This window comes from Trachurus japonicus, chromosome 19 (genome assembly GCF_045865225.1).
Source record: "Trachurus japonicus isolate A0001 chromosome 19, Traja_1.0".
Classification (NCBI taxonomy): Eukaryota; Metazoa; Chordata; class Actinopteri; order Carangiformes; family Carangidae; genus Trachurus; species Trachurus japonicus.
In genome coordinates this window covers 14,243,464-14,268,839 of record NC_140925.1, presented here as the reverse complement: position 1 = coordinate 14,268,839, position 25,376 = coordinate 14,243,464, and the positions used below count along the sequence as shown (strand labels likewise).

Here is a 25,376-nt window from a genome sequence, read left to right as displayed (position 1 = left end):
AGTTAAGTTAAATCAGTTACTGTGTTGCTAAACAAAGTTGAGTGTGAGTAACATCAAAGCTAATTGTTGTAGAGTAGTTAAAGCAGAAGTAAGTGATATATTTGTGTTAATATAAGTCTTAAATAGTTATATCTTCCGACAGCAATCACTTACATAGAGTGTTTGGTCTGAAACACGGGTCTGTCAGTCACTCTGCTCTGCTCTGAGCCGAAGAGAAAACATTTATCGTATCCTACAGTTTTTATCCAATGAGGAGAGAGAACGGCATCCAGGGCTGTGTGTGCAGCCAAGGGACGCCGTGAATGTGGTGACGTAGCGACGAGGACTGTTATGGTGCGTTCAAGGAAACTCGTATTTTTCCGACCGTGAAGTGGTACCAGTTCGATCTGGTACGAGTTCACCGGTCGGAAGTTACGAGTGGCCGTAATAGTGACTTTCACCGGTAAAACAGGTCGGAGAAACACGAGTGGGTTGCCTGGAACGCTACAAAGTCGTAAGTTGTGACTTGAAGCTGTAATTTACGATTTCAAAAGCCTGCCTGGAACGCAGCGTTAGCGAAAACGACCGGACCACTTACTTCTGCTTTAACTTTCCTGTCACAATAATTGTGAATATGTGATCCACCATTATTTCCAAAGCAATGATTTTAAAGGACCTCTGTCCCATCCTCAGCCAGTTGTGGAAATGACATTCAAATCCATTAAATGTGTAGCCATGAAACATAGTCCACTACCAGTAGTTTTGGACTAGTAGTCAGTAACAAAGAATGACCTCCTTTTACTACGTATCTACATTCAGATTGATTTATTTTTTTACTTTGAAACATTGTGGAGAATTAAAACTCTCTCTTCCTAAAATAGCACTAATACAGCAGCAGCAGGTCTGCCACAGATAAACCCCTGCACATCACGGCTGAGAAATACAGCAAGGATTTGAATACAGTGACTTTGTGTGATAACCAGTTCCTAAAATCCATCTGGCAAACAGGATGAAAATATGCTTCAGGAGCTGGAGGTGTAACTGTAGAAAGACGTTTTATATCAGCGACATGATGGGGACCACAGTCACACCAGGAACACAGGCATACTACCAGATCTCTGTCTTCATGGAGTTTGCTGGTTAGTAGAGTGTCTGATTTATTTTCATGATATTTCTGATGTGACATTTCAGATTTATTTTTGATGACATTGAAAATGGCACAAAAATACATGTTTTTTTTTTTATGTCTGTCACATTCAGGCTCATTCTAGATATAGAAACCCATAGTGGCAGGTGGCAGTGTCATCAGTTTGACAGCAACAGGTCTTTCCCGAAGCTGAATTTCTCAGACCTGCAACATGAGACGATCCAGTGTGTCAGCACTAACCTGTTAACATGTGCCCCCAAATGAAAACCTGAGTGAGCTCCTGACCTGACAGTGTGTGTCTGCACATGCTGGGTTTTTTGTGGGTGATTGTGTTTTTCCCTCACGTTGTGTGGGCCTCTCTGCAGCTCTAACTTACTGCAGGACCTCTGCTGCTGCTGCTGTCATCTCATTAACACGGCCTCGGACTTTGACAGACGCCACCTCACACTTGAACACAGACTGGAAACAATTCACCTCCTTATCTCCTCTCAGCAAAAACCCTGCAGTTTAGAGTTTGTTGGAGGGAATAAATGACAGCCAGATGGTTTCAGAAACTGTCTGGGGTTTGGTTTTTCATATTTGTTTACATATTTGCAGCTTGAACAACACAAATTAAATCCTACCCTCTACCTTGTAAAAGGCAAGTTATGCTTTTATGTAAATATGCTGTGCAATATCAACATCACGCAGCATGTGTTTAAACTGTTTCCCCAGCATTCAGGGCTAAATGCATTTAAAACGATCCTTTTTAAAAAGGCCGACTCAGCAGGATTCCAAAATATATCTGGATCAAAGTATCGGATCAATATCAGCTCTCTAGACCTGATATCACCTTTTCCATTGATTACCATGCACACGGATGCAGAGTCAGTCTGCTGGCGAGAGACTCCCTTTTTTTTTAATGTCAGGATGTACCGACTCCCATTCTGAGCACAACAACCCGTCAATAACATCAAATATTTATCGTCGTACCTGTCTCACATCAAAGCTATTGGCTGCCTTTGCTTGTCTTTGCCCTGAGGTAAGCACCACAATGTCAGGAAAGTGGGAGTGAAGAAAAAGTCTATTATTTTTATTCCCCCTCTTGATACTCGTTCACTTTATATGTATATATGACCTTGCCTCTGTGGAGAGAACTTTCAAATTCAGGGAACAGGCTGAACTCTCCTGCGCCCCTTATTGAATTCCAAAACAGAGCCCTTGTCCAGTATTTTGATTGCAATCATCTACTCAGACAGAAAAAGCTATGACATTACGTCCAGCTTTTTTTTTTTTTCCCCTATTCCCTCTTTCTACTCTTATCAGCTGTTATTTGATTTCCAGCGGTGCTTACAGACAGCTAATCTGGCCCGGGCCCGGCGCCGCAAAAAGCTTGCGCCGCGGCAGGAATGACAAAGAGAGTGATAAGCTCGGGAGGAGAGCCGGACCCAGCGGAGGGCTGGCTGGGACGGAGGGTCGAATCAGCGGCCACTCATCATCAAGCAATTAGGTTGGGTACGAGGAGGAGGGAGTCTGCTGAGGGATCCAGCGGTGAGAGGTTCAGGGGCAGGAACAGAGAGGACAGGAAGCTCTTCACAACGCAACAAAGACCAGAGTCTGTGTGAGGCTATACTTTGAGCTAAATGCTAATGTCAACAAGTTTAAAATTTTGATCTTTATTTAAGTAATAATTATAGTCTGACTCAGTGGGCATCATCCTGCCGTTTGGAAATTTGGACCGTTTTTAAAATCACTATGGCAACAGCATCCTTCTTCACTGCTTTTATCACGTCCTCTTTGTGGGGAATGAGACATTTTAGCGACAGCGTTCACCTCCACACATGCAAATGTTCCCTCAAATCAAGTTCACCTCCATCACTCTTTTTTTCCCAGGAGCATGGCACAATGATAAAAGAGGAGACGTGAATGGAGAGCTGTGGTCTGGCTTTGTGATACTAAGTAATTACCATGTTCACACTTTGAGCGAAGCATTAGCCAACTTTAGTTAAATACTGAAGCACTGCTGTCTGTTTTTTTCTTCTTGGAAATTGAGTTTTTATTGCTAACATGCACATTTTTACCAGGTTACCTGAAAGTCCAACCAATGCTTGTTAAAACATTTAACCCAGAAAAAAAGCCTTTCCATTTTTGGCGAACTGCAAAATTTCCCCACCTTCCTCTTTGCTGCTAGTGACTCTGTTGCCCTGTGTACTATCACCTACTGCCTCTTGCCTCAGCCCCACCTCAACCCAGCATCCATCTGCTAATTAAAATATGTCCTCTTCATTCCCATGTACTGTATATTTGAAGAAATTCTATTCAGAAGAGCCGGAGCCTAGACACCAAATTCCACATGAAGTCAAACTCTAAATGTATATTGAAGCTTCAATGAACATTTGAATTGTGAGTTGTCTGACTGAAATGTCTTTAGATATGTGAGAATTTGAGATGTCAGAAAAAGAAAAGCTATTTTTGGGACATCTTCTCAGGTTATAGTCAATAAAATTATTGTCAAAACACAAAAATATCAATTCCATAGTGGCTGGAGTTTTAGTTGGCTATTGCATTTCAAAAACAGTAACATTTCTATCAAGATTCAACACTTCTGTCTCATGGGAACTATCTTATAGTTTATGGACAGAGTGGTTGGTGTTAATCAATGAGCTTCAGACCTTTTTGTTTATTATTATATTCAGAAGAACCAGGTTTTCTTTTTCCCCCCAGGATATAAACTCCAGCTCCGTTCATAAAACACAGACGTGAGATTGATTTAAATCTCCTCAGCTTACAAATGAGCACATTTCCCCAAATGTTGAACTATTCCTACAAGATTATTCTTGACTTTTGCCCACAGATAAATAGCGTGCAGATGCTCAGTACTTCTGGACGTGGTTGATAAAAAGTGCAAATAAAAGCTGTAACAACATGAAATCTTCTTGGTGTCAATTGGGAATTGAACTTCAGCTGCCAGATTTGAAAGTAAACATGCAAACTCATCAAGCCCCTGATCTTCACAGCTTCAGGCCCACTGCCAGTTTTCACTTGTGTCTCCTTTATGAGCATAAGGGTTCTGCACATTTCATACATGGAGCACATTTTTTTTCCTTCTTCTTCTTCTTTTTTTTTTAAGATCATCATGCAAACTTATGCGAGACCAAGAATCGACGTATCGTATTCCAATCACGTTGCCAGTTCAAAACGAAGCTCCCGGCTTGGTTTGGAAATGTACCAAGAAAGCTCCTTGTCAACAAGAGCTCGATCCAATTGATTTGGTCTGCACCCGACTGTGATTGCTATGTTCTCACGAGTCCAAACAAACCCAACAAAGGGAGAAACCGCTCCAGGGTTCAAAATAACTGCCCTGGAAAAGAAAAAAACCCTAGCTACAGGATTGAGGAAAAGTCGAAACTTGCTCAGACCAAATAAAAGACAGAGGAGAGAAGGAGAAAAAAACGATGCTTTACCTATCCAAACTGATTCTCAGGCTTTAAGAATGGACTTTAACTGAAGATCCCCTGACGGCCGCAGTTAAAACACAGTGTTCAGGCGGGTGCTGAGACTGGCAGGCTGAATAAACAGCCTCCTTTTAACTTCAGTCCCACTGCCTTTTATTTCACTTGTTTTGGTGACATGAGACGTTATCTTAAAATGCCATCATTTTGATGGCCAGATCTGGGAGACACTCCAATGGCCCCTTTTGAAATTCAGCACTTCGGCACATCAGACGTCTCCAGATAGTCATGGACACAGTGACAAACATACGCTTCCAGGGCCGAGAGGAGGGAAGAATCCGCTGCTGGTGGTTGTAGTAAGGCAACGGAGAGGTGCTCGGAATTAAAAATGTAACATAATCACTCTCTAAAACCGGCACGTGTTCCCCTGACCACTTTCTTCTAATGTGATTAAAGAGGGGAGGATATTCCCCTGTTTTCAAGGAGGCTGTTAGGCTGTCACATTAAAGGAGCCCAAAGCCTCAGCAGCAGTATTCACGAGCCGTCTTTTCTCAACAGCCAACAATTTAGAGAATTACTGAGAGGAGAAACGTATTATCTGGATTTTATGCATTTTATGCTTTCGCTGCAATTTGACTCAAAGTGTTTGTGGGTTTAGTTTTGCCACTGCCCATTATACAATCAAATGTGATTATAATAACACAGAGAGACTGTCAGGGAAACGGCTCAGCTCCTCCAACCTCGTATGCAGACCTCTTCCTGCTGTGGAGCTGTGGGGTTTCTGACTTGAAGCCGGGCTAAGATCTCCAGGATACGCAGTATGGGGTGAACGGACGGAGGTCTGGAAAGAAAACATGTGCGTCACCGTGCGTTTAGTCCATCGAGTTAAAAATGAAATCAAGTACATTTCCATAAATTAGGCCCCCGGGGTACCGGAGCCTGATTGGATTCCTAATGTTTTACAGGGGTCTAATTAATTGCCGCTCACTCCACCCACAGAGTTTAACAGCCTGTTTCAACCGCTCAGAGACTTCCAGAGGAGGAAAGAGGTCTGATCGGACAGCCAGTCTGCTACATTCCACTGTTGTCATGAAAGTGAGCGCATTTTTCGCTGCTGGGCATCGAAGCTTTCAAGCCACGCAAAAGAGATGCATGTAATGTTTTAATTAGCTTGATTTGGATTATTTATATAATTAGGAACTGGGTAGCCATGGCGCAGGAGGTAGAGCAGCTCCTCCACCGATCAGAAGGTTGGAGGTTGGGTTCCTGAGTCCTCTGGTTCACATTTCAAAGTTTGAAGGCAGAATTGTTAGGCAAAAGAGATGTGTGAATGTTGTTTGAGCGGTTTAAAAGAAAAGTGCAACAGAGGTGGGATTTATTTACCATTTGGGTTTTGTGAATAGATGACCTCAGCACAAGATCACACAGGTGTTCCACTGAGCGATCACGGTCGACAAATGTGAAAACAATGTGGAGGAAGAGCTGCTCTGAAACTGTGTCTGTGACCTTTTTTTCTTCTTCAACAGAAAATAAAAACTTAACTTTGTAACCACAAAGTGCTGTTATATGTATATTTAGGAAGTCCTGTGTCACATCCATCCATCAACCATAACGTCCTCCGATGGACTTTATAATAAAGTCATTATAAGCTGCTGCATTGACGACCTGTTGTCTCCAAAATCCATAGGAGCCAATACTGATGTGTTTACAGTGACAGGATCCAAACCTGTGTCTCCCCATTGACTGTAAATAAAGATGGAGATGGATGGAGTCTCCGTGATGTCACTCTGGTTTATGAAGAGTGGTTTTGAGGCTCATAGTGGATCATTCCACTGGTGGGTGGCTAATTTGTGAGGAACCAAACTCCTGACTATTACAAAAACAGACAAAAAATTTTGAACTTTGGTGCATGCCGGCTTGTGGCTGGCATACACTCACCACCTGTCACTCAAAATACATGAAACTGTATCAAATGCACATCTACACCTTCACTATGTATCTAAAAAACACTGTAACTATAATAAACAGTGCCCCTGGACATGCATTGTTGAAAAAATATCCCCTGATGTAACGTCAAAACATCTGTCGTGAATTCTTTTTGCCTAAAATTAACAATATGGTGAGTCGAACCACTTCACACAAGACATTTTCATTCTTTCCACTTCCGCTCTACATCTGTCACTATGAATGCCTTTGAGAGAAGCCTGGGATCCTTCATCTAAAGGATTCATGGCATCTGTATTTTTTTTTCTTTTTTTTGTGGCTTACCTTTGAGCTCGGCCTTCAGAAAAGCAAGCAGCTCTTTTTGCCTTTAGGCGGGGTCAGATCAGACTCTGTGCGTACCAGTTTGCTGCAGACATCCCCTGGCCTTCATCATGATATATTTACAATGCACACACATTGTTGGCAATAAAGCTAATCCGGGTTTTTTTTTTTTGCAGAATTGCTGTGTGTAATTTGTCTGGTGGACAAGATTTTAACAAACAAAGACTGTTAATTTTCTGGAGGGGGCAAAAACACATTTGGAGATCTGCTTCATAATGCCTCAGATCAGTGCCGAATCTCTCTCTCATCACGTAGCATTACTGGAGCTGCTGTAATAATTATGTGTCCATAACTTCACTGAGCTGCAGCCCACACAGCCCCGCTTGTATTTAATTCATCACAACCTCTCTCTCCCTCTCTCTTTTCTTTCCTATGTTCTGTAGCTACATCCCCTCTATCTCTATCTGTTCCATTTACTCTCCATATCTGCACACCTTAATGAAAGAGCACCAGTCATCTTGTGTTTTAATCAAATACATTATGCTTTCGCCATGATTCAGTGCTTACAGCTGCGGGCCTTTACAGAAGATATTAAAACCCATCTGATGGATGCTAAAGCACGTGTGCTCTTCACACTTACTGTCTAATGTATTCATGTACCTTATCACTGCTTCCACTGCTTAAAGGGATAGTTCAATGTTTCGGCAAATTGGCCCATTGCCATAATCCCTAAAGTCATAGCAGTAGGTTTGTTACTTTTATATGCCGGTGCAAGATATTTTTGAACGGCGAGCTGCTCAGAGCTACGCTATGGAGGCTCATGGGATTTCTTGGTTTACCTCATCAAACTCATCAAATACACAATCCAACAACTCCAAAACACTCTGGTGGACAAGTTGCGACCTGCACATTCACCACGCTATGAGATAATAACGAAACGTTACCAGACAGAGTTGTTTTTGAGGTAAATTCATGCAAAACCTCTGATGCGCGTTGCCTTCAGGGACAGTTTTTCAGCAAGCAGTCTCTGTATTTACTTCGAAAACAACTCAGTCTCGTAACGTTCTGTTATAATCTCATAGCGTGGTGAATGTCACAATTTGTCCACAAGAGCGTTTTGGAGTTGTTGGATTGTGTATTTGATGAGTTTGATGAGGGAAACCAAGAAATCCCATTAGTCTCCGTAGCGTAGCTCTGAGCAGCTTGCGGCTGCGCTCCACCATTCTAAAAATAGCTTACACCGACAAATAAAGGTAACAAACCTACTGCCGTGACTATAGCAATTATGGCAATGGGCCAATTTGCCAAATGTTGAACTATCCCTTTAACCATTTCATCCCATGTGTTGGCCAGTAGCCTACAGTGCTCTGATGTTTCGCTTTTTTCTTTTCTTCTTTTTTTTCCATCAGCTGATGTTGTTGTGTTTTATATCTCAAATGTACCATCTCGGACGCTGCAGCCTAATAGCAGAACATAGACAGTTAAGTAGTTAGTGAAGACTTCTTCTTGTAACAAGGGGTAAATGACTCCATTGATCTGTGTGCTCAGGTAATGATGATGTTCCTTGTGTTTTCTCATTACAAGCATGTTACTGATGCTCTCTATTACCATACCTGCCCACCACCGCTGAGCCCGTCCGCAATCTCCTTTATGACTTGTTTACGTTGGCCCCAGCTATTACCACTAATGTGGTGGTTGCGTGGAGATTATAGCTATCTGTTAGAGGGGGAGGAATGTACGGCGTGCGGGGGGCAATTGTCCTGCTCAGCTTCATCACTTCTGGATGCTTCAAATTAAAAGCATGCTTAGTCTGCGCGAATAAAACAAGGGTGAATGAGGAAGGTGAGGGGGTGGACCACCAGAGCTGTGACAAATGTCATGACAAAGCGGATAGGGCTTATTGTTCCACTAATGAACATAGTCTCAGTACACACTACACACATGCGTGCTCCTATATACTGCTGATCCACACATGCGTGCTCCTATATACTGCTGATCGCTGTGATCTCTCCTCTCCGCTGCGCATCTGTTTATTAGGGCTGTGTTGCAACCATTCGTGTGTGTGTGTGTGTGTGTGTGTGTGTGATGTTGTGTCAGCTGTCAGGCTCAGCACTGATGTTGTTTGCTTGATTTCAGTTTCTATCTAAATCAAGCCATGTCACAGGCTTCCTCTGTCTTTTTGATACGCTTGTTGTGATGGGTTGAAGTAGCTGCCAGTTACATGTGAACACACACTCCACAGTGTGAGTTGCTTGTGTGTGTGCGTGTGTGTTGAAAGTGACAACATCTTAAAACCAGGATAAGTGTGGGCAGTAACCTGGATCAGGCCTGGGCTTCAATTCAATGATATTAGACTTTTCTCTCGAGGCAGAGAAACCAGCAGTTCTCATAGAGAGCAGGAGGAAGAACAGGAGGTATCTATATGGGACAGGCTTTTATTTAATTTTGAACCAATCTAATGTTCAGCAAAGATGGAAAATACTCTCAAATGGTTCTGTTCTTACTGTTTAAAAGAGTAAGAGAAGGAAAGAGTCGGATCCAGTGCAGCATTCATTTAGAAGTTTAATCGACCCCAATTAAACTTCTTCTAAATACATTTATCTAGACTGTATATAGACTCCAGGCCAGGCCGAACAACACGACCAGATGCGCCAGGTTCGGGTCGAAAACATTTACCTACAAACAACTCGGTCTGGTCGGACCCTTTTTTTGGCTGCATTCGGGCCCAGAATTAATGCTGCGTCGGGTCGAGGCTTCAACACTCATCGTCGGACCGGGTCGCGGTGTAATTTTTCAGGCCTGTTGAGAACTCTAGCACAAATGACGCAGCTTAGAAACTCCTCAAACAGCCAATCATGGGTTTTGAGAGGTTTCTTACATTCACAAGAACTTGCAGAAAATAGAAATACGCCCGGGTTCTAATTGATACCGGCATTTACTTACTCAAACCTGTCGTCAGCCCCGGCCAGTAGGAGACCATCGTCTATTTGAAACTCTGAATTTACGGTACTACAAAATCACAAATGATTCCAAAAAGAAAAACTCCTCTAAACCAGTTTCTAGTTCATATTGGACTTTTCATCCACAGGATGCACAAAGGGCTCTGACACATGTAAATTATTAAGATCATCAATCAAAGATCATTAATGTCTCGTAGTAGTGGGTTCCACAGCTTAGGTGCATAATAAATGTAAGAGTTTAAATATTAATGAATAAATATGTTACTGCAGCAGTTTTTAATAAACATTATTCACACACTTAGATAAAGTGAATGTGTTGGTCACTATTTTCCGCAGCAGATTAATTCACAGTTGGTGGTGTAGTGGGTATTTATGGCAGCAGGACGGTGTGTGTGGGATTTATTCAAAATAAAACTCACAGTGTGTGCGCTCGTGTGTGTTCATGGTAATGAAGGAGCATGTCACCCAGTGCAACAGTGTGGCTCACTGATGTATTTTTAATAGTTTTTGGACAACAGTGGAGCTCAGTGGCGCGACTTGAAAGACCAAAAAAGCCTCGGTTTCAGGCCACATAAATATTTATGTGCGGCGTGGCATTATGAGCTGCACTATACAGAATTTGTTTACCGTTGATGGCAAAACTGTCAACGAAAGATTGAAGTGCAGCGAAGCGTTTCCTGATGTAATTTAGGAGCCGTTTGTTAGAAAAGCTTAAAGCTGAGACAGTACAATCAATGCGACAACACAACGTCGGGACATGAGACGAGTTGAACAGCTGAGAAGTGTTTTTTTGTTGATTGTCCTACAGCGGCAGAACAAGCAACAACACACAGGCCCGTGCTCGTCTGACAGGCCGCGCTTCATTTTTATGAATAGAGCACAAAAGCCAGTGATTTTTTTTTTTTTTGTCTGAAGCGCCGAGAATTGAAAATATGAACTCCACAGCCCGCTCGTAATAATTACTTCACCGCTCGCAGAAGTGTCGAGACTCGGAGGAATAATGAGGAGGCAGATTGGAATATAGTGCGTTTGCTTTGTTTGCAACCTTTCCACCGCATTGACTTTGTCTGGTAATTGTCGCAGCAGACACATGACAAATGAAGTAAGCAGGTTTTATTGGAGTGAGGCTCCCAGCAGCTGGCTAAACGCAGCTCAGTGTGATCTCCTTCTGAAGACGCAGAACATTTTTATATCTTTCCTTCATGTTTCCGAAACTTTTTTTTTTTTTTTTAAGTTTTTGTTGCCCTGGCAGACTTTAGCTGTTCTTTTCAAAAATCAATCATTTGCATATCTGAGATTGCATCATGTACAGCCTCTTAGTCTTTTTCTTTCCCTCAGAAGCTGCTGCTGAGTTCCTATCATGATGTTCTCTTCTGTTGTTGCTGTTGTGAATACTTCATTTCACTACCCGGGGATTATTGATCCCTCGAGATGAAAGAATTACCAATTAGAAGAGGAGCTTCCTCTTACTGTACACGCTCTCCTCGCGGCCCTCCCGCGTCTCGCTTTCACTCTAAGACAAACACGATTATACTGCTTGGCTCTGTCATTCCTACCACACTTCGCTACCCGCGCCTCCCAGCCAGCCTCCAGCCATTTACCCTGACATGAGCAATCAGCCTGAACAACAGATATTGGCTAGGAGAAAAAAAAAATCTGTCATCCTGTTCACAGAGTGAACACTGATTGCTATATGCAACAGTCACATGAAAAAACTGTGTGAAGATTTAAAGCTGGAGGGAGTCAATATTACAGCTGTTCTGTCCAGATGTTTTTGTTTACTTCTGGTCTTTTTCGTGGTTCAGGATTAACTAAGGCAAATCATAATAACACACACGCGCTGTTAGGGCCCAAAACTGCCATTAGGAGAAACAAGCTGCTCAGAAACTCAGAGACATACAGATTCAAAACTACACACAAAAAAATTAAAAACATATACAACAATGAAAAGATGAAGTAGGAAGCCAACAAATAAACCAAACACACTGCAAATACAGAAACAATGCAACAACCCCTGAAATGACCTGACAATGACCTCATGTGTTTAGATACCAAAACGTAATGAAAAACTTGCTCTGTTTGGCAGCCCGCATGCTAGCAACGATAGCTACGGGTAGCCTCATTAATTCAATCAACCTGGCTCAGCAGGTCCAGGTGATCTGGTTTCTGTAGTAGTCTACATTTATGAATTTGAAGGCTTATTAGACACGAATACACTACACAGAGGCCTATGGTATCATTTAACTTGTAAATTATCGACTAAGTTAATAGTGTTCTTGTTACAAACCAGGAAAGTGTATTAGATTGGTCTCTATAGTGTTGTTTCAGTCCACTACATTAATACCTGCGGTTTTGAAACTGCATATGGGTCTAATGCATCTGCGGTGTCTTTGCATTATACTTATTTTTAGCCTATTATCTCACTGTCTTTCATCCCCAGGCTGATGGACACACTTCAGCTCTGAGCAGCAGCGGCCTCTCACCTCAGAGCTGAAGGAGGTTTGGAGGGAGATGAGATTTTACTGTCCTTTTCAGGTGTCTCCCCTCACCCCCCCAACCCCCCACCCACCCCTGCTTCACTGGGAAACCTAAAAGACTTCCCTTCACGCACCTTTTCCTCCCCTCAACTAAATCCAACACACCTGTCTCCTCCAGCTCACCCATCTTATCTGCTCTTTGCATCGCTCGCTCTTCCTCTCCTTTCAAACCATTGATTTTTTTTCAGAGCTTCTATAAAATATTTACAATGTGTGGGCAGACTTCTTTCTCTGGGAATTTAGAGGAGGGGGGGGTGTGTTCATTTTGAAAGCCAGTGGTAAAAAGGAATGAGGGAGAAGAGAGGAGAGGAGAGCAGCGGGGAAGAGGAGACGAGCGGAGGCAGATAAGAGCAATGGAAGTCCAGTGGATGTTGTGTCGTGAATATCAATGCCCTCAGTGTGAAACAACTCCTGATTATAAATAAAAAGGCACAAGGCAGACAAAGATCGTTATTCAAGGCTTTTGTAATACCACGTTTCCCCTAAAACCTTGCGATGTATCGATCAGCGTATTCTGGTTTCAACCTCTCAACGCAAACTTCTCTCCATTTGTTTTTCCCCATCTCCCTCCGTCCTTCCTCTCCACACTCTTCTTTTGTCTGCTCAAGTGTTGTTGCAGTTTACAACACAGCCCCTCCCTGCTGCTCAGATCACCGCCTAATTAAATAAAGCCCTCAGGACTGCTTCTGTGTGAGCTCTGTACTGCCGTCGATGATGCAGGCTTCGTCAAAAACTTGAATTCTGAAGCCGTCAGAAAATGCAACACGGCAGCATCTCCTCACTGAAACTAAAGCTGAGAAAGACCTCAACACCTCAACACATTCCTTACTTTTTTTTTTACATTTAAAGCCCTCACTAAACAAATGATTCACTGCTCTGTCAGACTGAGGTGAACCTCTCCTTCACAAAGCACCAGTAGCCTTCAGTCATTGTTGTTCCTGAGCTACAGGCTGAAAAAGATTTCACACATCCATATTTGAGATTTATCACATCATTTTCTTGTCTCATTTTTATACAGAAACAAACTTCCAGTCAATACACATGTCTTGGGATCAACACATTTTATTCACCCAAAATACATTATTTTATTATTGAGTTTTATTTATTTTGAATGGTGCTAATGGCTGTAAAAACTGCAAAATATCACACATTGATGACCCCAGTTCAAGTAGCCACAACTAAGGGAAACACACCACCGCGAGGATGGCAAAGAATATTTTATTGAACCAAATGGAAGATCTAAATGAGTGTAAAAATGTGTAAAATGAGTATGATGTGGTGTGTGTGTGAGTGAGGTACGTAGGTGGGTGCAAGCACATAGACAGACAACCTCACACACTCACATTTACACTTGCAGGTCACCAATTAACTTAATATGCATGTGGGAGGAAGCTGGATAATGCAGAGAGAACCCACACATGGAAACAGGGAGAACATGCAGACTCCACCCAGAAATTATATGTTTTTAATTGTATGTTCAAGATTCACCCCAAAAATCTTCCCTTTGGTCGACACTTCAAACACTTCATCTGACTGGAAAAGTATGAACTAGATTTTTGGGCTCTTATGTTTGATCTCACCCAGATGTGATCCACAGCTGGACGATCTTAGCTTGAATCTTTCTTTGTTTTGTTGTGTTTTGGGGGGTTTATAATTGTGTAGCATATGTCGGGATGTGTGAAATCACACATCCAGCATTGACTCTGTTGTTAAAGCTCCATAGGTAGATATTTATATTAAAGGGCCATGCAGTATAAAGGTAGATGTCCATGTTTGGTGTGATTATAAAGCAGCTCTAGGTTCTATATTAATACTGTGAAAGCATCAAAACCTCAGTTCACAGAGAAATGCACATTCAGAAACTGAACCTTAAAACCAGCCGTCAAGACCTGTGTAACTTTGTGATGTCACAACAACATGCTCCAGCGTGCCGATCTAGAACCACCATCCAATCTTTCAGAAATTGTTCCCATCACTCCGCTGCTTTGTTTGATCAAATAAGGGCATACAATTGCATTTATGTGCTTAGTCCTCTTCATCTTCTCTTCCTCAGGTGGGAGGGACAATGTACAACACGGGCCGTCATGTGTCTCTACGATTGGACAAGGAGCATCTGGTTAACATCTCTGGAGGACCAATGACATATAGCCATCGTCTGGAGGAGATCCGGCTACATTTTGGCAGCGAGGACGGCCAGGGCTCTGAGCACCTGCTGAACGGACAGGCCTTCTCCGGAGAGGTCAGTGTGTGTGTGTGTGTGTGTGTGTGTGTGTGTAAATGAACTGGATATGTCAATATAAGTAGTTGAAATAGCTGTTATGTGTTAAGGTGAGTGAAGGGGTCAGACATGCTGATGTTCAGCAACAGGACAGAGTCGCACCATGATGAGTTTGTCACACCAGATTTTTTTAAAACATCAGGGTGAAAATGGAACTACTTTTGATACCGGTGTTAATTGCAGACAGACCAAAAAGCTTTTACTCATTGAGGTGACAATGTTACCACTGGAGAGCACTAATATAAATCTAAAAGTCCAAAACAAGTATGATGGACAGACACTGTATTCTCCTTCCCAGTGGTAGAGGAGGTATTTAGTTGAAGGGTAAAGGTTTTCATATGGACAATAGAGACACATCCATATTTGTGGGGAAGTATAGTTCGCACTATTCAGGATTTGATTTCTAGGTAATTCAGTTTTTTTTTTTTAGACAAAGTAATTAGGAATGGTAGATTTTAATTTGCTAAAAGGGCAGGGACTGTCTGGAGACTCCTGTCATGTAGGAGTATCTCACTTACTGACCACAGTCACTTGTCATTGTCATTCCAGAGCTCAAACAGGTGGAAATGTAATATTTAAGGTGACTCCCTTCCCTCTGCAGTCTGAACTGCAGCACACGTCCATGCTCACATGGACAACATTGCATCATATAGATGTGATGTCACCAAAAACACAAATAAAACACAAACCTACGCACTCGATTCAGATCCTTAGAGTATTAAAACAGCAGTGACTCACATTGCATATGAAAGACCTGCAGGGAAAATCAGAGTTTGACTTGTGTGTGTGACATCACTGGATGATTAACACTGAAACAGAATCAGTGTGGGAGCATGTATGTGTGTGTTTGTATCTATTGTAGCTGCTGATTTAAGTGTGGTTTAATGTACTGAGGTTAGATGACTGATTGATTATGGGTGAGATATTAGACGATTTGAAAATGTATTGAAATGAAACCACAATGAGAAATCTAGAGGGAAAACTCATAAACATCTGGAAAGTGATGCCAAAAACAGGCAAAGCCACAAAGAAAAAGCACTGCTTTCATCCTGACCAATGGGCTATAAAATCATCTTAAAATTTTTATTTTGAAAGTAACTAAATTAGTAGCTAGAACTGTCAGACAAGTGGAAAAGTAGAAATCTCTCCGTCCCTTCAACACACACATGCAGCACACACACTGTTGCACTGTGCCATTTCAAATTTTTGACGAGCGAAACAATTAGCTTCCCCGGCTTTGATTGTTCAACAAAGTCATGAGTCATTCACGCCACTGCATTCCACAGCTGCCATTATATGAATAACCAATTTTTGTGGCAACAAAATAATTGCGGTCTTGACAGGCAAATTTATTGTAATTAATGATAATCATTTATCCTCCCTCAGAGTCTGGGTGCTGATATTCAAATCATAACAAAACAAGTGTTTGCTGCATCCTTCGTGGTGGAAGGAGCTGTATCCTGAGCCTCGGAGGACACACACACACAAACTCACACACACATAACTGTATATCACACCTCTCTCTAGAGATTCATGTTTTATTTCACCCTTGTCTTTAGTCAGTGATTTGCCCTTTGTGGGTGAACACTGTGTTGGACGAGTGTGGCATTCAGAGCCAAGTGGAGAAACTCTGAGGAGATTTGCCACAGATATTTGAAATGTGATGTCATACTGTTGCAACATTGCACTCTGCTTCCCCCAAGGCTGGCGGCATGGGGGAATAACTTGTGTTAGTGGCGAGTAATTTCCTTTGGGGGTGGGGAAGGGGGAGTGTAAGGTGGACATGCCTTTAAAATAGTAACTGTGTGAATGGTTCTAATTGTAAAATGAAAACTCCCCCCGAGGTTACTAAATTCCCGAGAAAAACAAGAGGACATGTTTTCAGTGGCCTTTAGTGGCGTCTCCTCCGCTGTGAGTAACAGGAAGCACCTGGCAGATTTATTTTGCCCTGGGTTTTGTCTGCAGGCGGGCTGTCCTGCTTGTCTAATTGGTGGACACAGGTTGAAGGGGAAACACTGCAGACAGCAACACAGGGCTGAAATAGATGATTTGACCAGGTGACAGGTACAGTATAGGAATGACGTGGGCAGTACGTGTTTGCTGAAATCAAAGAAAATGTAGAAAATAACAAGACATAAGACTTTTATTGATCCCACTTTCGAGAAATTCACTTAAAACAGTAGCAGAGAAGTACAGGGGGGAAAAATTATAAAGACATTCAAATATATGTAAAACAACAATATGCACTGTTATGTGCAGAAAAAACTATACAAGTTGCTTGATCAGAAATATTGCACAGTGTGGGTGGGCATGAACAACAGCAACAAGTAATATAAAAGTTAAAAACATATTTTGCATTCTGTGAAGTTGTTAAATGCCTGTGTTTGTTTGTCAGAAAAAAAACTTTGAAATATTTCTGCATTCCTTTGGCTCCCCTCATTCTGTCTTTGAAAATCTTACTCCTTAGTTCTTCGAGGTCATACTATACTACTTACTATATATTCTAACAGTGAGAAATGAAAAGGGCAAATTCGCCTATTGCCATAATCCCTAGAGTTTTGGGAGTAGGTTCATTACCTTTAATTGCCCGTGCAAGCTGTTTTTAGATCCATGGGGCAGAGACGTGAGCTCTGCACAGTGCACTGTATTTCTGGGCTTTCCCTCATCAAACTCATCAAATACACAATCCAACAACTCCAAAACGCTCTTGTGGACAAGTTGTGACCTGCACATTCACCAGGGTATGAAATAATAATAGAACGTTACGAAACAGAGCTGTCTTCGATGTAAATGCATAACCAGAACTACATTCCCGACACGGCTACACTGCAGAGATTTGCTTCATGTGTCATAATGTTACATAATCATATGTTATTATCTCATAGAATGGTGAATGTGCAGGTGACAACTTGTCCACAAGAGCGTTTTGGAGTTGTTGGATTGTGTACAGTATTTAGTTTAATGAGGGAAACGTAGAAATCCCATTACCCTCGTGTGTTAGCTGTGCAGCTCACATCTCTGCCCCGCCGATCTAAAAACAGCTTGCACCGACAATTAAAGGTAATGAACCTACTCCTAAGCGACTATGGCAATAGGCGAATTTGCCAAAATGTTGAAATATCCCTTTTAACACATCAGATCAGGGCATAATGCATTAAATCATTCAAATGCAAAAATCTAATAGTGTGACTTCATTAGCCACAAAAAATCCAGTGGTCTCTTTCTGCCACCAGTTCTTGCTAAGAACTCTTTCCTCACCACTCTATAAGGACACTGTCACAGGGTTTCAGATGTGCAACATGTTTAAAACAGTGTGACAAGTCTCTGTACAATGAACAGTGTATTACAGTTAGAAGAGGGAAACTTAAATGTGTCTTGCTATCAAAATAATGCTGAGAGAAAGTCTCTTGTTCACCTTGATATCTGACAATAGAGACACAATGACATGTAAATGAGAGAAACTATCTCCTATTGAGTTGTCTTAAAACACAGTGTCTCAGACACACAACAGAGAACTGTGCTCTCTCTCCACCTTCTCCAGATTTTTGGGGGAAGAACAGCCAGGGAGTCTTTTAATGGATTTCTGTTTCATTCCAACTTTCTACTGTGCGGTTAAACATAATAATAATAGGAAAAAAAAGTAATCAAAAGTAGTGGAGCTCAGAATAGATGTCTCAGAACCACATCCGTTACACAAAGTCTCTCAGGAAGAAAACTAAACGCACAGCGACAGTGAAATAATGCCGAAGTTGTGTATGAACCATTTCAAAAAACACTTCCTCCACCACATGCATTTGTATCCACATTAAATATATATTTTTACTGCTGGCAGCGACACTGGTACATCACCGCTTCATCAAATCCCTGCAGCCGTCTGAAGGCAAACAGGACACATGCCTGGAAAAAATCTGCACCCTCCCATTTGAAGTGTGGCAGTGCTATTACACACAACCACTGATGCTGTTGAACTTCATTAAATCATGAGTGCAAATGACACCAGGCTGCGACACCTCTGCCTGCGACAGAGCTCTGCCTGTTCATGCTCATTGAAAGCGAGCGTCGTGACCTCCTTTCCAAATTTTCTCCACACTTTTTTTGTTGTAGTTGTAGACGCATCGTGGGGCAAAAACATCACATTTTACATTACGCTACAGTATGTGACCGCGTGCCGCTCAGCGCCGCTTATGTGGTCTAAATCTGTGTGCGACGTCAATTACGTTGTCGTCACACTGTGATTGGTAAAACAGTTTAGCTCTGTGTAACTGGATGTTTCAAAGCTGCTGTCAAACTTTCCCCAATTCCTCTACGTTTCAGAGGCTGGTGGTGCAGAAGCATAAATGATCACAGGGCAACTTTATGGTGCCATTGGTGTATACAGTACACACACACACACACACACACACGCACACACACAGTGCAACCTTGATGTGACAGCTCATCAGCCACAGAGCAGCCACCTACAGATTTTAGATCAACGCTGTGACACGGATGCACCGCAGTCACAATAAAGGTGTGACATCACATTCAGGTTGCTATGCTAATGGTAATTATAATATACATTCTCACCGTACTAGACACGGTAATAATCTTACTCTATATTTACCCCTTTACCTGCACATCACAACATCAGTTTCATATGTCCTATAGAGGTCCTATGTTTTGGAATGGACTACCTCCTTCACTAAGATCCATATCTTCCTATTCACTCTTTAAAAAGTAGATACAAATACATCTTAAAGCAGAAGTAAGCGGAATGTTTGTGTTAATATAAGTCTTAAATAGTTATATCTTCCAACAGCAATCAGTGTTTAGTCCGAAACATGGGTCTGTCAGTCAAAACAATATCGTCAAAACCTTTGTTGTATCCTACAACCTTATCCAATGAGGAGAGAGAACGGCATAAAGGGGCGGTCCTCTCTGTGTGTGCACGCCAAGGGGGCAGTTGCATAGACTGAGGACGATGCGCGTGCATGGGGTGACGTAGGGACGAGGGCAGGGACTGCTAACTCCATCCGCTGACAGGAAGTTAGCCAAAACGACCGGATCGCTTACTTCTGCTTTAACTTTTCTTGAATCTCCCGCTCTCTCCATATCCCACATCCTTACTCTGTCTTTTTTTTATGATTTCATTCAATGAATTTTTTGCTCATTTTTGCTCATTTTGCTCATATAACATTGATTATGTATGCACTTTATCTCCTTTTTTTTCTCTATGTTTATTTGTAAGCCATAGAAATGTGTTTTGTTGTAATTAGTGACAGGGGTGGAACTTATGTACAAGCCAATCAGCTTTGTTCCCTCCTTGCACCATAGAATATAAATGTGTGCTAAATACATAAGTAAACCAAACCAAACCAAACCAATCATACAACCATACAGCACACAGCAGCTCCTCCCCGACTGATGAAGCCACATCTACACACACTCTGTGAACAACATGTGGTTGGAGCTGTTTCCAGTCACAGTCTATATTTAAGGAATCTGTTGTGTTCTTGGCAGCTCTGCTCAGATAGACAGATAGTCAGAGCTGCCAAACCGCAGGGAAAACAAGGCCATAGAAGGCTGCTAACACTTTTTTTTGTTTGTTTGCTTTTTTTCTCTCTTTTTTTTTTTTTTTTACATCCCATTCCCTTTTGCCATGTTCTCCTTGCTCATACAGCTGTTTCTGAGCGAAACGGCAACTAGGAACAACACCCTCCTCATGCTCCAGCACCTCGCCAGTAGCTCACCACAGCCTTTCACTCAGCCAAAGCTACAACTTCAAGGTCCAATAAGATGTTTCATAATTGAAAAAGCGGACTCTCTCTATCTCTCTCTCTGTCAGTTATGTGTGTGTGTCTGGCTCCCTCTCTCCTCCATCTGCAGATGTGTGGTGGCTATGCTTGTCCTTGAAACATGAACAAAGAGAGAAATATTCAAACTTTTTTATAAAACCATCCCTCTGAAATGGCAGCCTGTGGGAGGATGGGTGGGTGGGGGGTTTTGCGTGGGGTGGAGGAGGGGTCCAGTGGGTATGTTGGCAAGTATACTGTGTATGTGTGCGTCTGTGTGCGTGTGTGTGGGTGCATTTACACTCCAAACCTTTTGTCTTTCAATCACGGCTTTATATCTCCTATACTCATCGTGCCTTCTTCTCTTCCATTTTCCCTGACACTTTGTGTGTGTGTGTCCTGTATGTTTGTGTGTATGTTCATTTCAGGCTTTCCTTATTGCACACAGTGACCTATAGAAGATCAAATTTAAACATTAAAAAAGAAAAATCACATAAAATGCAAATACTGTACATGCAGGTGCATACATACATTACACAAGCCTCAGATAAAACAGAAATATATTCATATACTGTAGACTTCAGTTCATTAATGCTGTTATTGACTATCTTATTAGATCTACACATGCATCTGTATTCATAGCCTTTATTATCACCACTTGACATTTCATGCTGATGAACATACATGAGCATGCATGAGCCTATGTAAAACACATAATGCCAATATGAAGTACGTGACCAGGATGATTGGAACAAGTCTCATTCCATGATGAAGCCATAAAACTGTTCAGTTATGGTCTCCTCACAACACGACATGTTCAACATTGGCTGCTGCATTTGTTTAACAAAGAACCGGTATAAACTTTATATGAATTACTCCAAACATAATTTGACTGAATTGTTGTTTACGTGAACATCTAAGGACACTTCAAGAAGTGTTGTCACCAGCCCTGTCTTTAACCTACGCACAAACAATAAAGCTAGTGTAGCCTCAACAAACTATCTTGCATGGCTGAGTGTATCCTATAGTTAGGACAAAATAATAGTGCCATCAGGCAGTGTAATACTTCATGGTGATATAATGGTGTGTATATGACATACAGTGTGCAGGTTGTGCAGTATTCCCAAAACCAAAAACATGCATTTGTTGATAATGTTGGATTATGACTGTCATTACATTTTATTACATTAAATCTCATCTTAAAGTCAAAACTTTATTAGAAATATACTGAAATTAGATCAACAGACAAAAAAAGATTAATCACAAAATTGCAGATTGTGTTTGTTACAAATGGAGCCTCTGTTTTCCTGACTGAATATGTTTATGTGTGTGAGGGAGAAGCTGTTGCAGTGTTGTACCTGCTTCCATACAAAACATTACAGAACCAGGGGGTTAAATTATTCCAACCGTGTGTGTGTGCGTTTGTGTGCCCATCTCTGCTTCCCTGGAGCTTCTTCACAGTCTAATCTGAAAATGAAACACCTTGGTCTTTTAATAAGTGCTAAAATATTCCAAATACTATTCCTCCACCACATTGGCTCAAGTCTTAGACACTCAAGCATCCTATTATTGTCTGATTAAAAAAAGTCAGGTCAGAACTGCCTTTCGCAAGTTATTCGTATTCATACTGTCCTTGAGGTTGAGCTTGAAAATGCTGCTGCTATTGCGTTTATATCTAACATGATGAATGCTAATATTCCTGTAAAGAGAAAAAATACACAATGCATCATGGGAAATCCCATCAAACGTGCCAATACAAGATGGCCACATTAAAGGACCAGTCAGCGGAATGATTTAGTGGCGACAGAATGGTTGACAGTACGAATGTGCATACCACAAGTGTTGTGATTGATTTCCTTCCTCTCAGGTTTGTAGGTTTGTAGGTGCTTTGTGTTCATTTCAGCCGTACATCAAAGGGAACAATTCATCTCTTTTATGTTTTTTGAGTAAGGTCATATAGGAAGTAATCCTACACTGAAAACACTTGCTGCAAGGACACTCAAGGAAACTTTTATTATTCTCACTATTTCATTTGTTTCTGTCATTTCTTGATGTTTCCTGACAGTGAGGCTTGTCACACTGCACAGATTGCTCATCTTAATAAGTTAAATCTCAAAATTCACCCCCACTGTGCTTCAGTCCTTGGTTCAAGTCTGGCTAGGAACCTTAAGGGAGCTTTTTGCATGTTTTTGCTCTTGCTACATTGTCAACATTAGCATTAACATCTGTTTGCTTACCAGTCTAGAAGAAACATTGTGAGTTTAGCATCAGGCCTCATTCCTACACTCCCCAACAGCTGTCTCCAGAGGTGGAGGACTGCAACAAACCTCCTGCCGTGCTTCAATTTCTATCACTTGGATTAAGATTAGCATGCCAACCAGTTAGCCAGAGCCTCTGTCCAGTATGCCCACAGGACATATTGTAACATTGTTATGACTAGATTTTGCAGTTGCTGCATTGCCAACGGTAGCATTAACAGCTGTTTACTCACCAGCAACTGAGCTTCAGCCATTAAAACAATTGCAAAAATCTCTTGAGTAACATCAAGTTTACTGTTTCAAATTTCTGCATTAACTTTGCAATATGCAAATTTGAGGGAAACTGTGTTCGTCTGGAGGGAGGGAAGCAATCAAACACGATACTGCACCCACATCACCAGCTCTGTGAGGTTACACTTCATAAGGTGATAAATCTTTGACCTACTGATGGTATTCAATGCACACTGAAGGAATCATTAATCATGATATTTGACTTCAATAGAGCCACATCTGTCTGTATGTTTCTGTCTGGAGCAGTGTAGTGGATCATCCACCCACCTGAGCAACTGTCACTATACTAGCATGGATAAAGATCCAATGCAGTGGTCGGTAAGGATGCAATGTGCACTTTAGATGTTTGCAGTTAACACTGAACACATTTGGTATGAGCCAAACAGCATCATATCTGTCTGGTGGAGTGGAAGGCACAGTCTGAGTCATTTCTGTCACAGGTGTCTGACACAGATTAGAGAGAGCATCATGAAAAACACCTGTTATGGAAAAAAACCTTTTCACTTCAGCTCAACATGAGAATTGTCAGCCATGATGGTTCAACTACAGCTGACCGTCAAGTGACAAGAAACTCATCTTCCATTTTTCATCCCCTTGGAATTATGATGATGACATTTTTGTCAAAATTTAGTTATTCACTTATTCCAGTTCTGGTACTGGTAACATAATAGGAGGTGTTTTTTCAAGTTTTATGCATTTTTGGTAATTTAATCTGGAAAACAAAACTCAAACTCTACAGTATATCGGTCTTATATGGTTCTTTATATCTCAAATCTGGTCAGAATGCAGATAGAACCTTATAATTCCAAGGGGACATAATGTCATACTATTTCCCCTCTGTCCTCACAAAACATTCAGTTAGATTCTTTAATAACATTCCTGACCTTTTACAAACATTATCGCCCGTTATTTACATCAACCGATGGAGCGGTATGATGAAGAACAAAAAAAACGTAACATGGTGCATTCGAATGTTATTTGTGCGAGCAGATTAAATTACCAATAAAGTCCAGGGGAGATTTGAGAGTTAGCTGAAGGAGACGCTGCTCGTCGCTAAAGACGGGATCCGGCTAAATTTAATACAAATCTTGTTAAGTGCTTGAGAAGGATTCGCCATAAGCGGCTGTTGCAAATATTTAAAACCCCCATCAATCACGGACGCACATACACATACCTCTATGTCCAAATGCACACACTCACACACACACACACACGTGGGAAATCACATTGAGCTACTGTGAGCTGTGGCATATTATTGGTCACACAGTTCTGATGAGGGGGAAAGCTTCTTCTGTTTTATTTTCTCTTCCCCTAATTATCATTAATCATTATTAAATGGCACATCTCGCCCACATCTGCACCGCGCTGTCCCAGTGGTGGATCTTCAATTAAAATCACATCAGAACATCAGTGCATGGCTTATTCTGAAAAAAATAAAATAAATAAATACAGATATAAATATAACTGAATAAAACAGCTAACTAAATTACCACAGCATCATGATGTGTATTAACACTGATGATGATGATGATGATGATGATTCTGGCTCTGTCATACCAGTAAAACAGCAGAATAATAACAAGGGAGGTTGACTATCCGCAATCATAGCGCAATATAGGCCTTAGTTTTATGGATCTCCTCTCCAGTTAATCTGAAGGAGCTGGGACAGATGGCTGGAAGTTGAGATTGAGGGTGTCATTTCCAGCCTAGCGCTTTTAAACCCCCTTCCCTCCGTTAACAGCAAACACCTCTCTTCTACTATCGACTTACTGTCCTCATATTTCCCTGCCCCATGGGCCAGGCCAGCCATTATGCCATAAAGAGGCTGTCATGACCCCCGCTGACACACAAAACGAATACACCCTCATACACACACGCAATCCTGAGAGCTGACCGGCCAGCCAAGCAGTAGTGACCCTTCACACCCACTTCAGTGTTGTCTCAAACCCCGTCCACTCATTCAGGTTTAACTGACTGAAGCGCGTGGCGGTGGCCGTGAAGCGACTGACACACTGAAGAGCCACTGGTGAGATAATGTTGCTGTGGTGCTTTTCCATCTGGAAAGCATTAAACTGACTTTATTAAATGAACAAACTCAATATACTGTCATCGTAAAGATACACACCAATCAGTCAGAGAGTTAAAGCCACTGACGGGTGAAGTTGGTCTATATTGGAAACATCTTATTGACGACAATCACAGGTCATCCGGCCTGAACATCCATACAGCTTGTTTGTCCTAATGTTCTGATACTGGAGTGATGCTGTGTCTCAATTCGAATGCCTTCATACTTAAACTAAGTTTTTTGAGTATGTAAGTGCACGACATGACACGAGACACAGCATGAGTCTCCTTCAGCGGTGTATTCATGGTTACTTTACAGTCCATATGTTGTCATAGTTGTTTTTCAGTCTTTTTTGCCTTTGATAGACAGGGAACAGGGAGAGAGCATGGGGGAA

At 41.7% G+C, this 25,376-nt stretch overlaps 1 protein-coding gene across 1 annotated transcript in view; it reads left to right on the top strand.

Annotated features, from left to right (window-relative positions):
* Positions 1–25,376, top strand: part of ca10a (carbonic anhydrase 10 (inactive)a) — a 258,968-nt gene that overhangs the window by 204,740 nt on the left and 28,852 nt on the right. Inside the window, exon 4 of the mRNA XM_085761575.1 lies at positions 14,373–14,558. Within this exon, the coding sequence (XP_085617701.1) occupies positions 14,373–14,558 (186 nt within the window). The remainder of the gene's footprint in view (positions 1–14,372; positions 14,559–25,376) is intronic.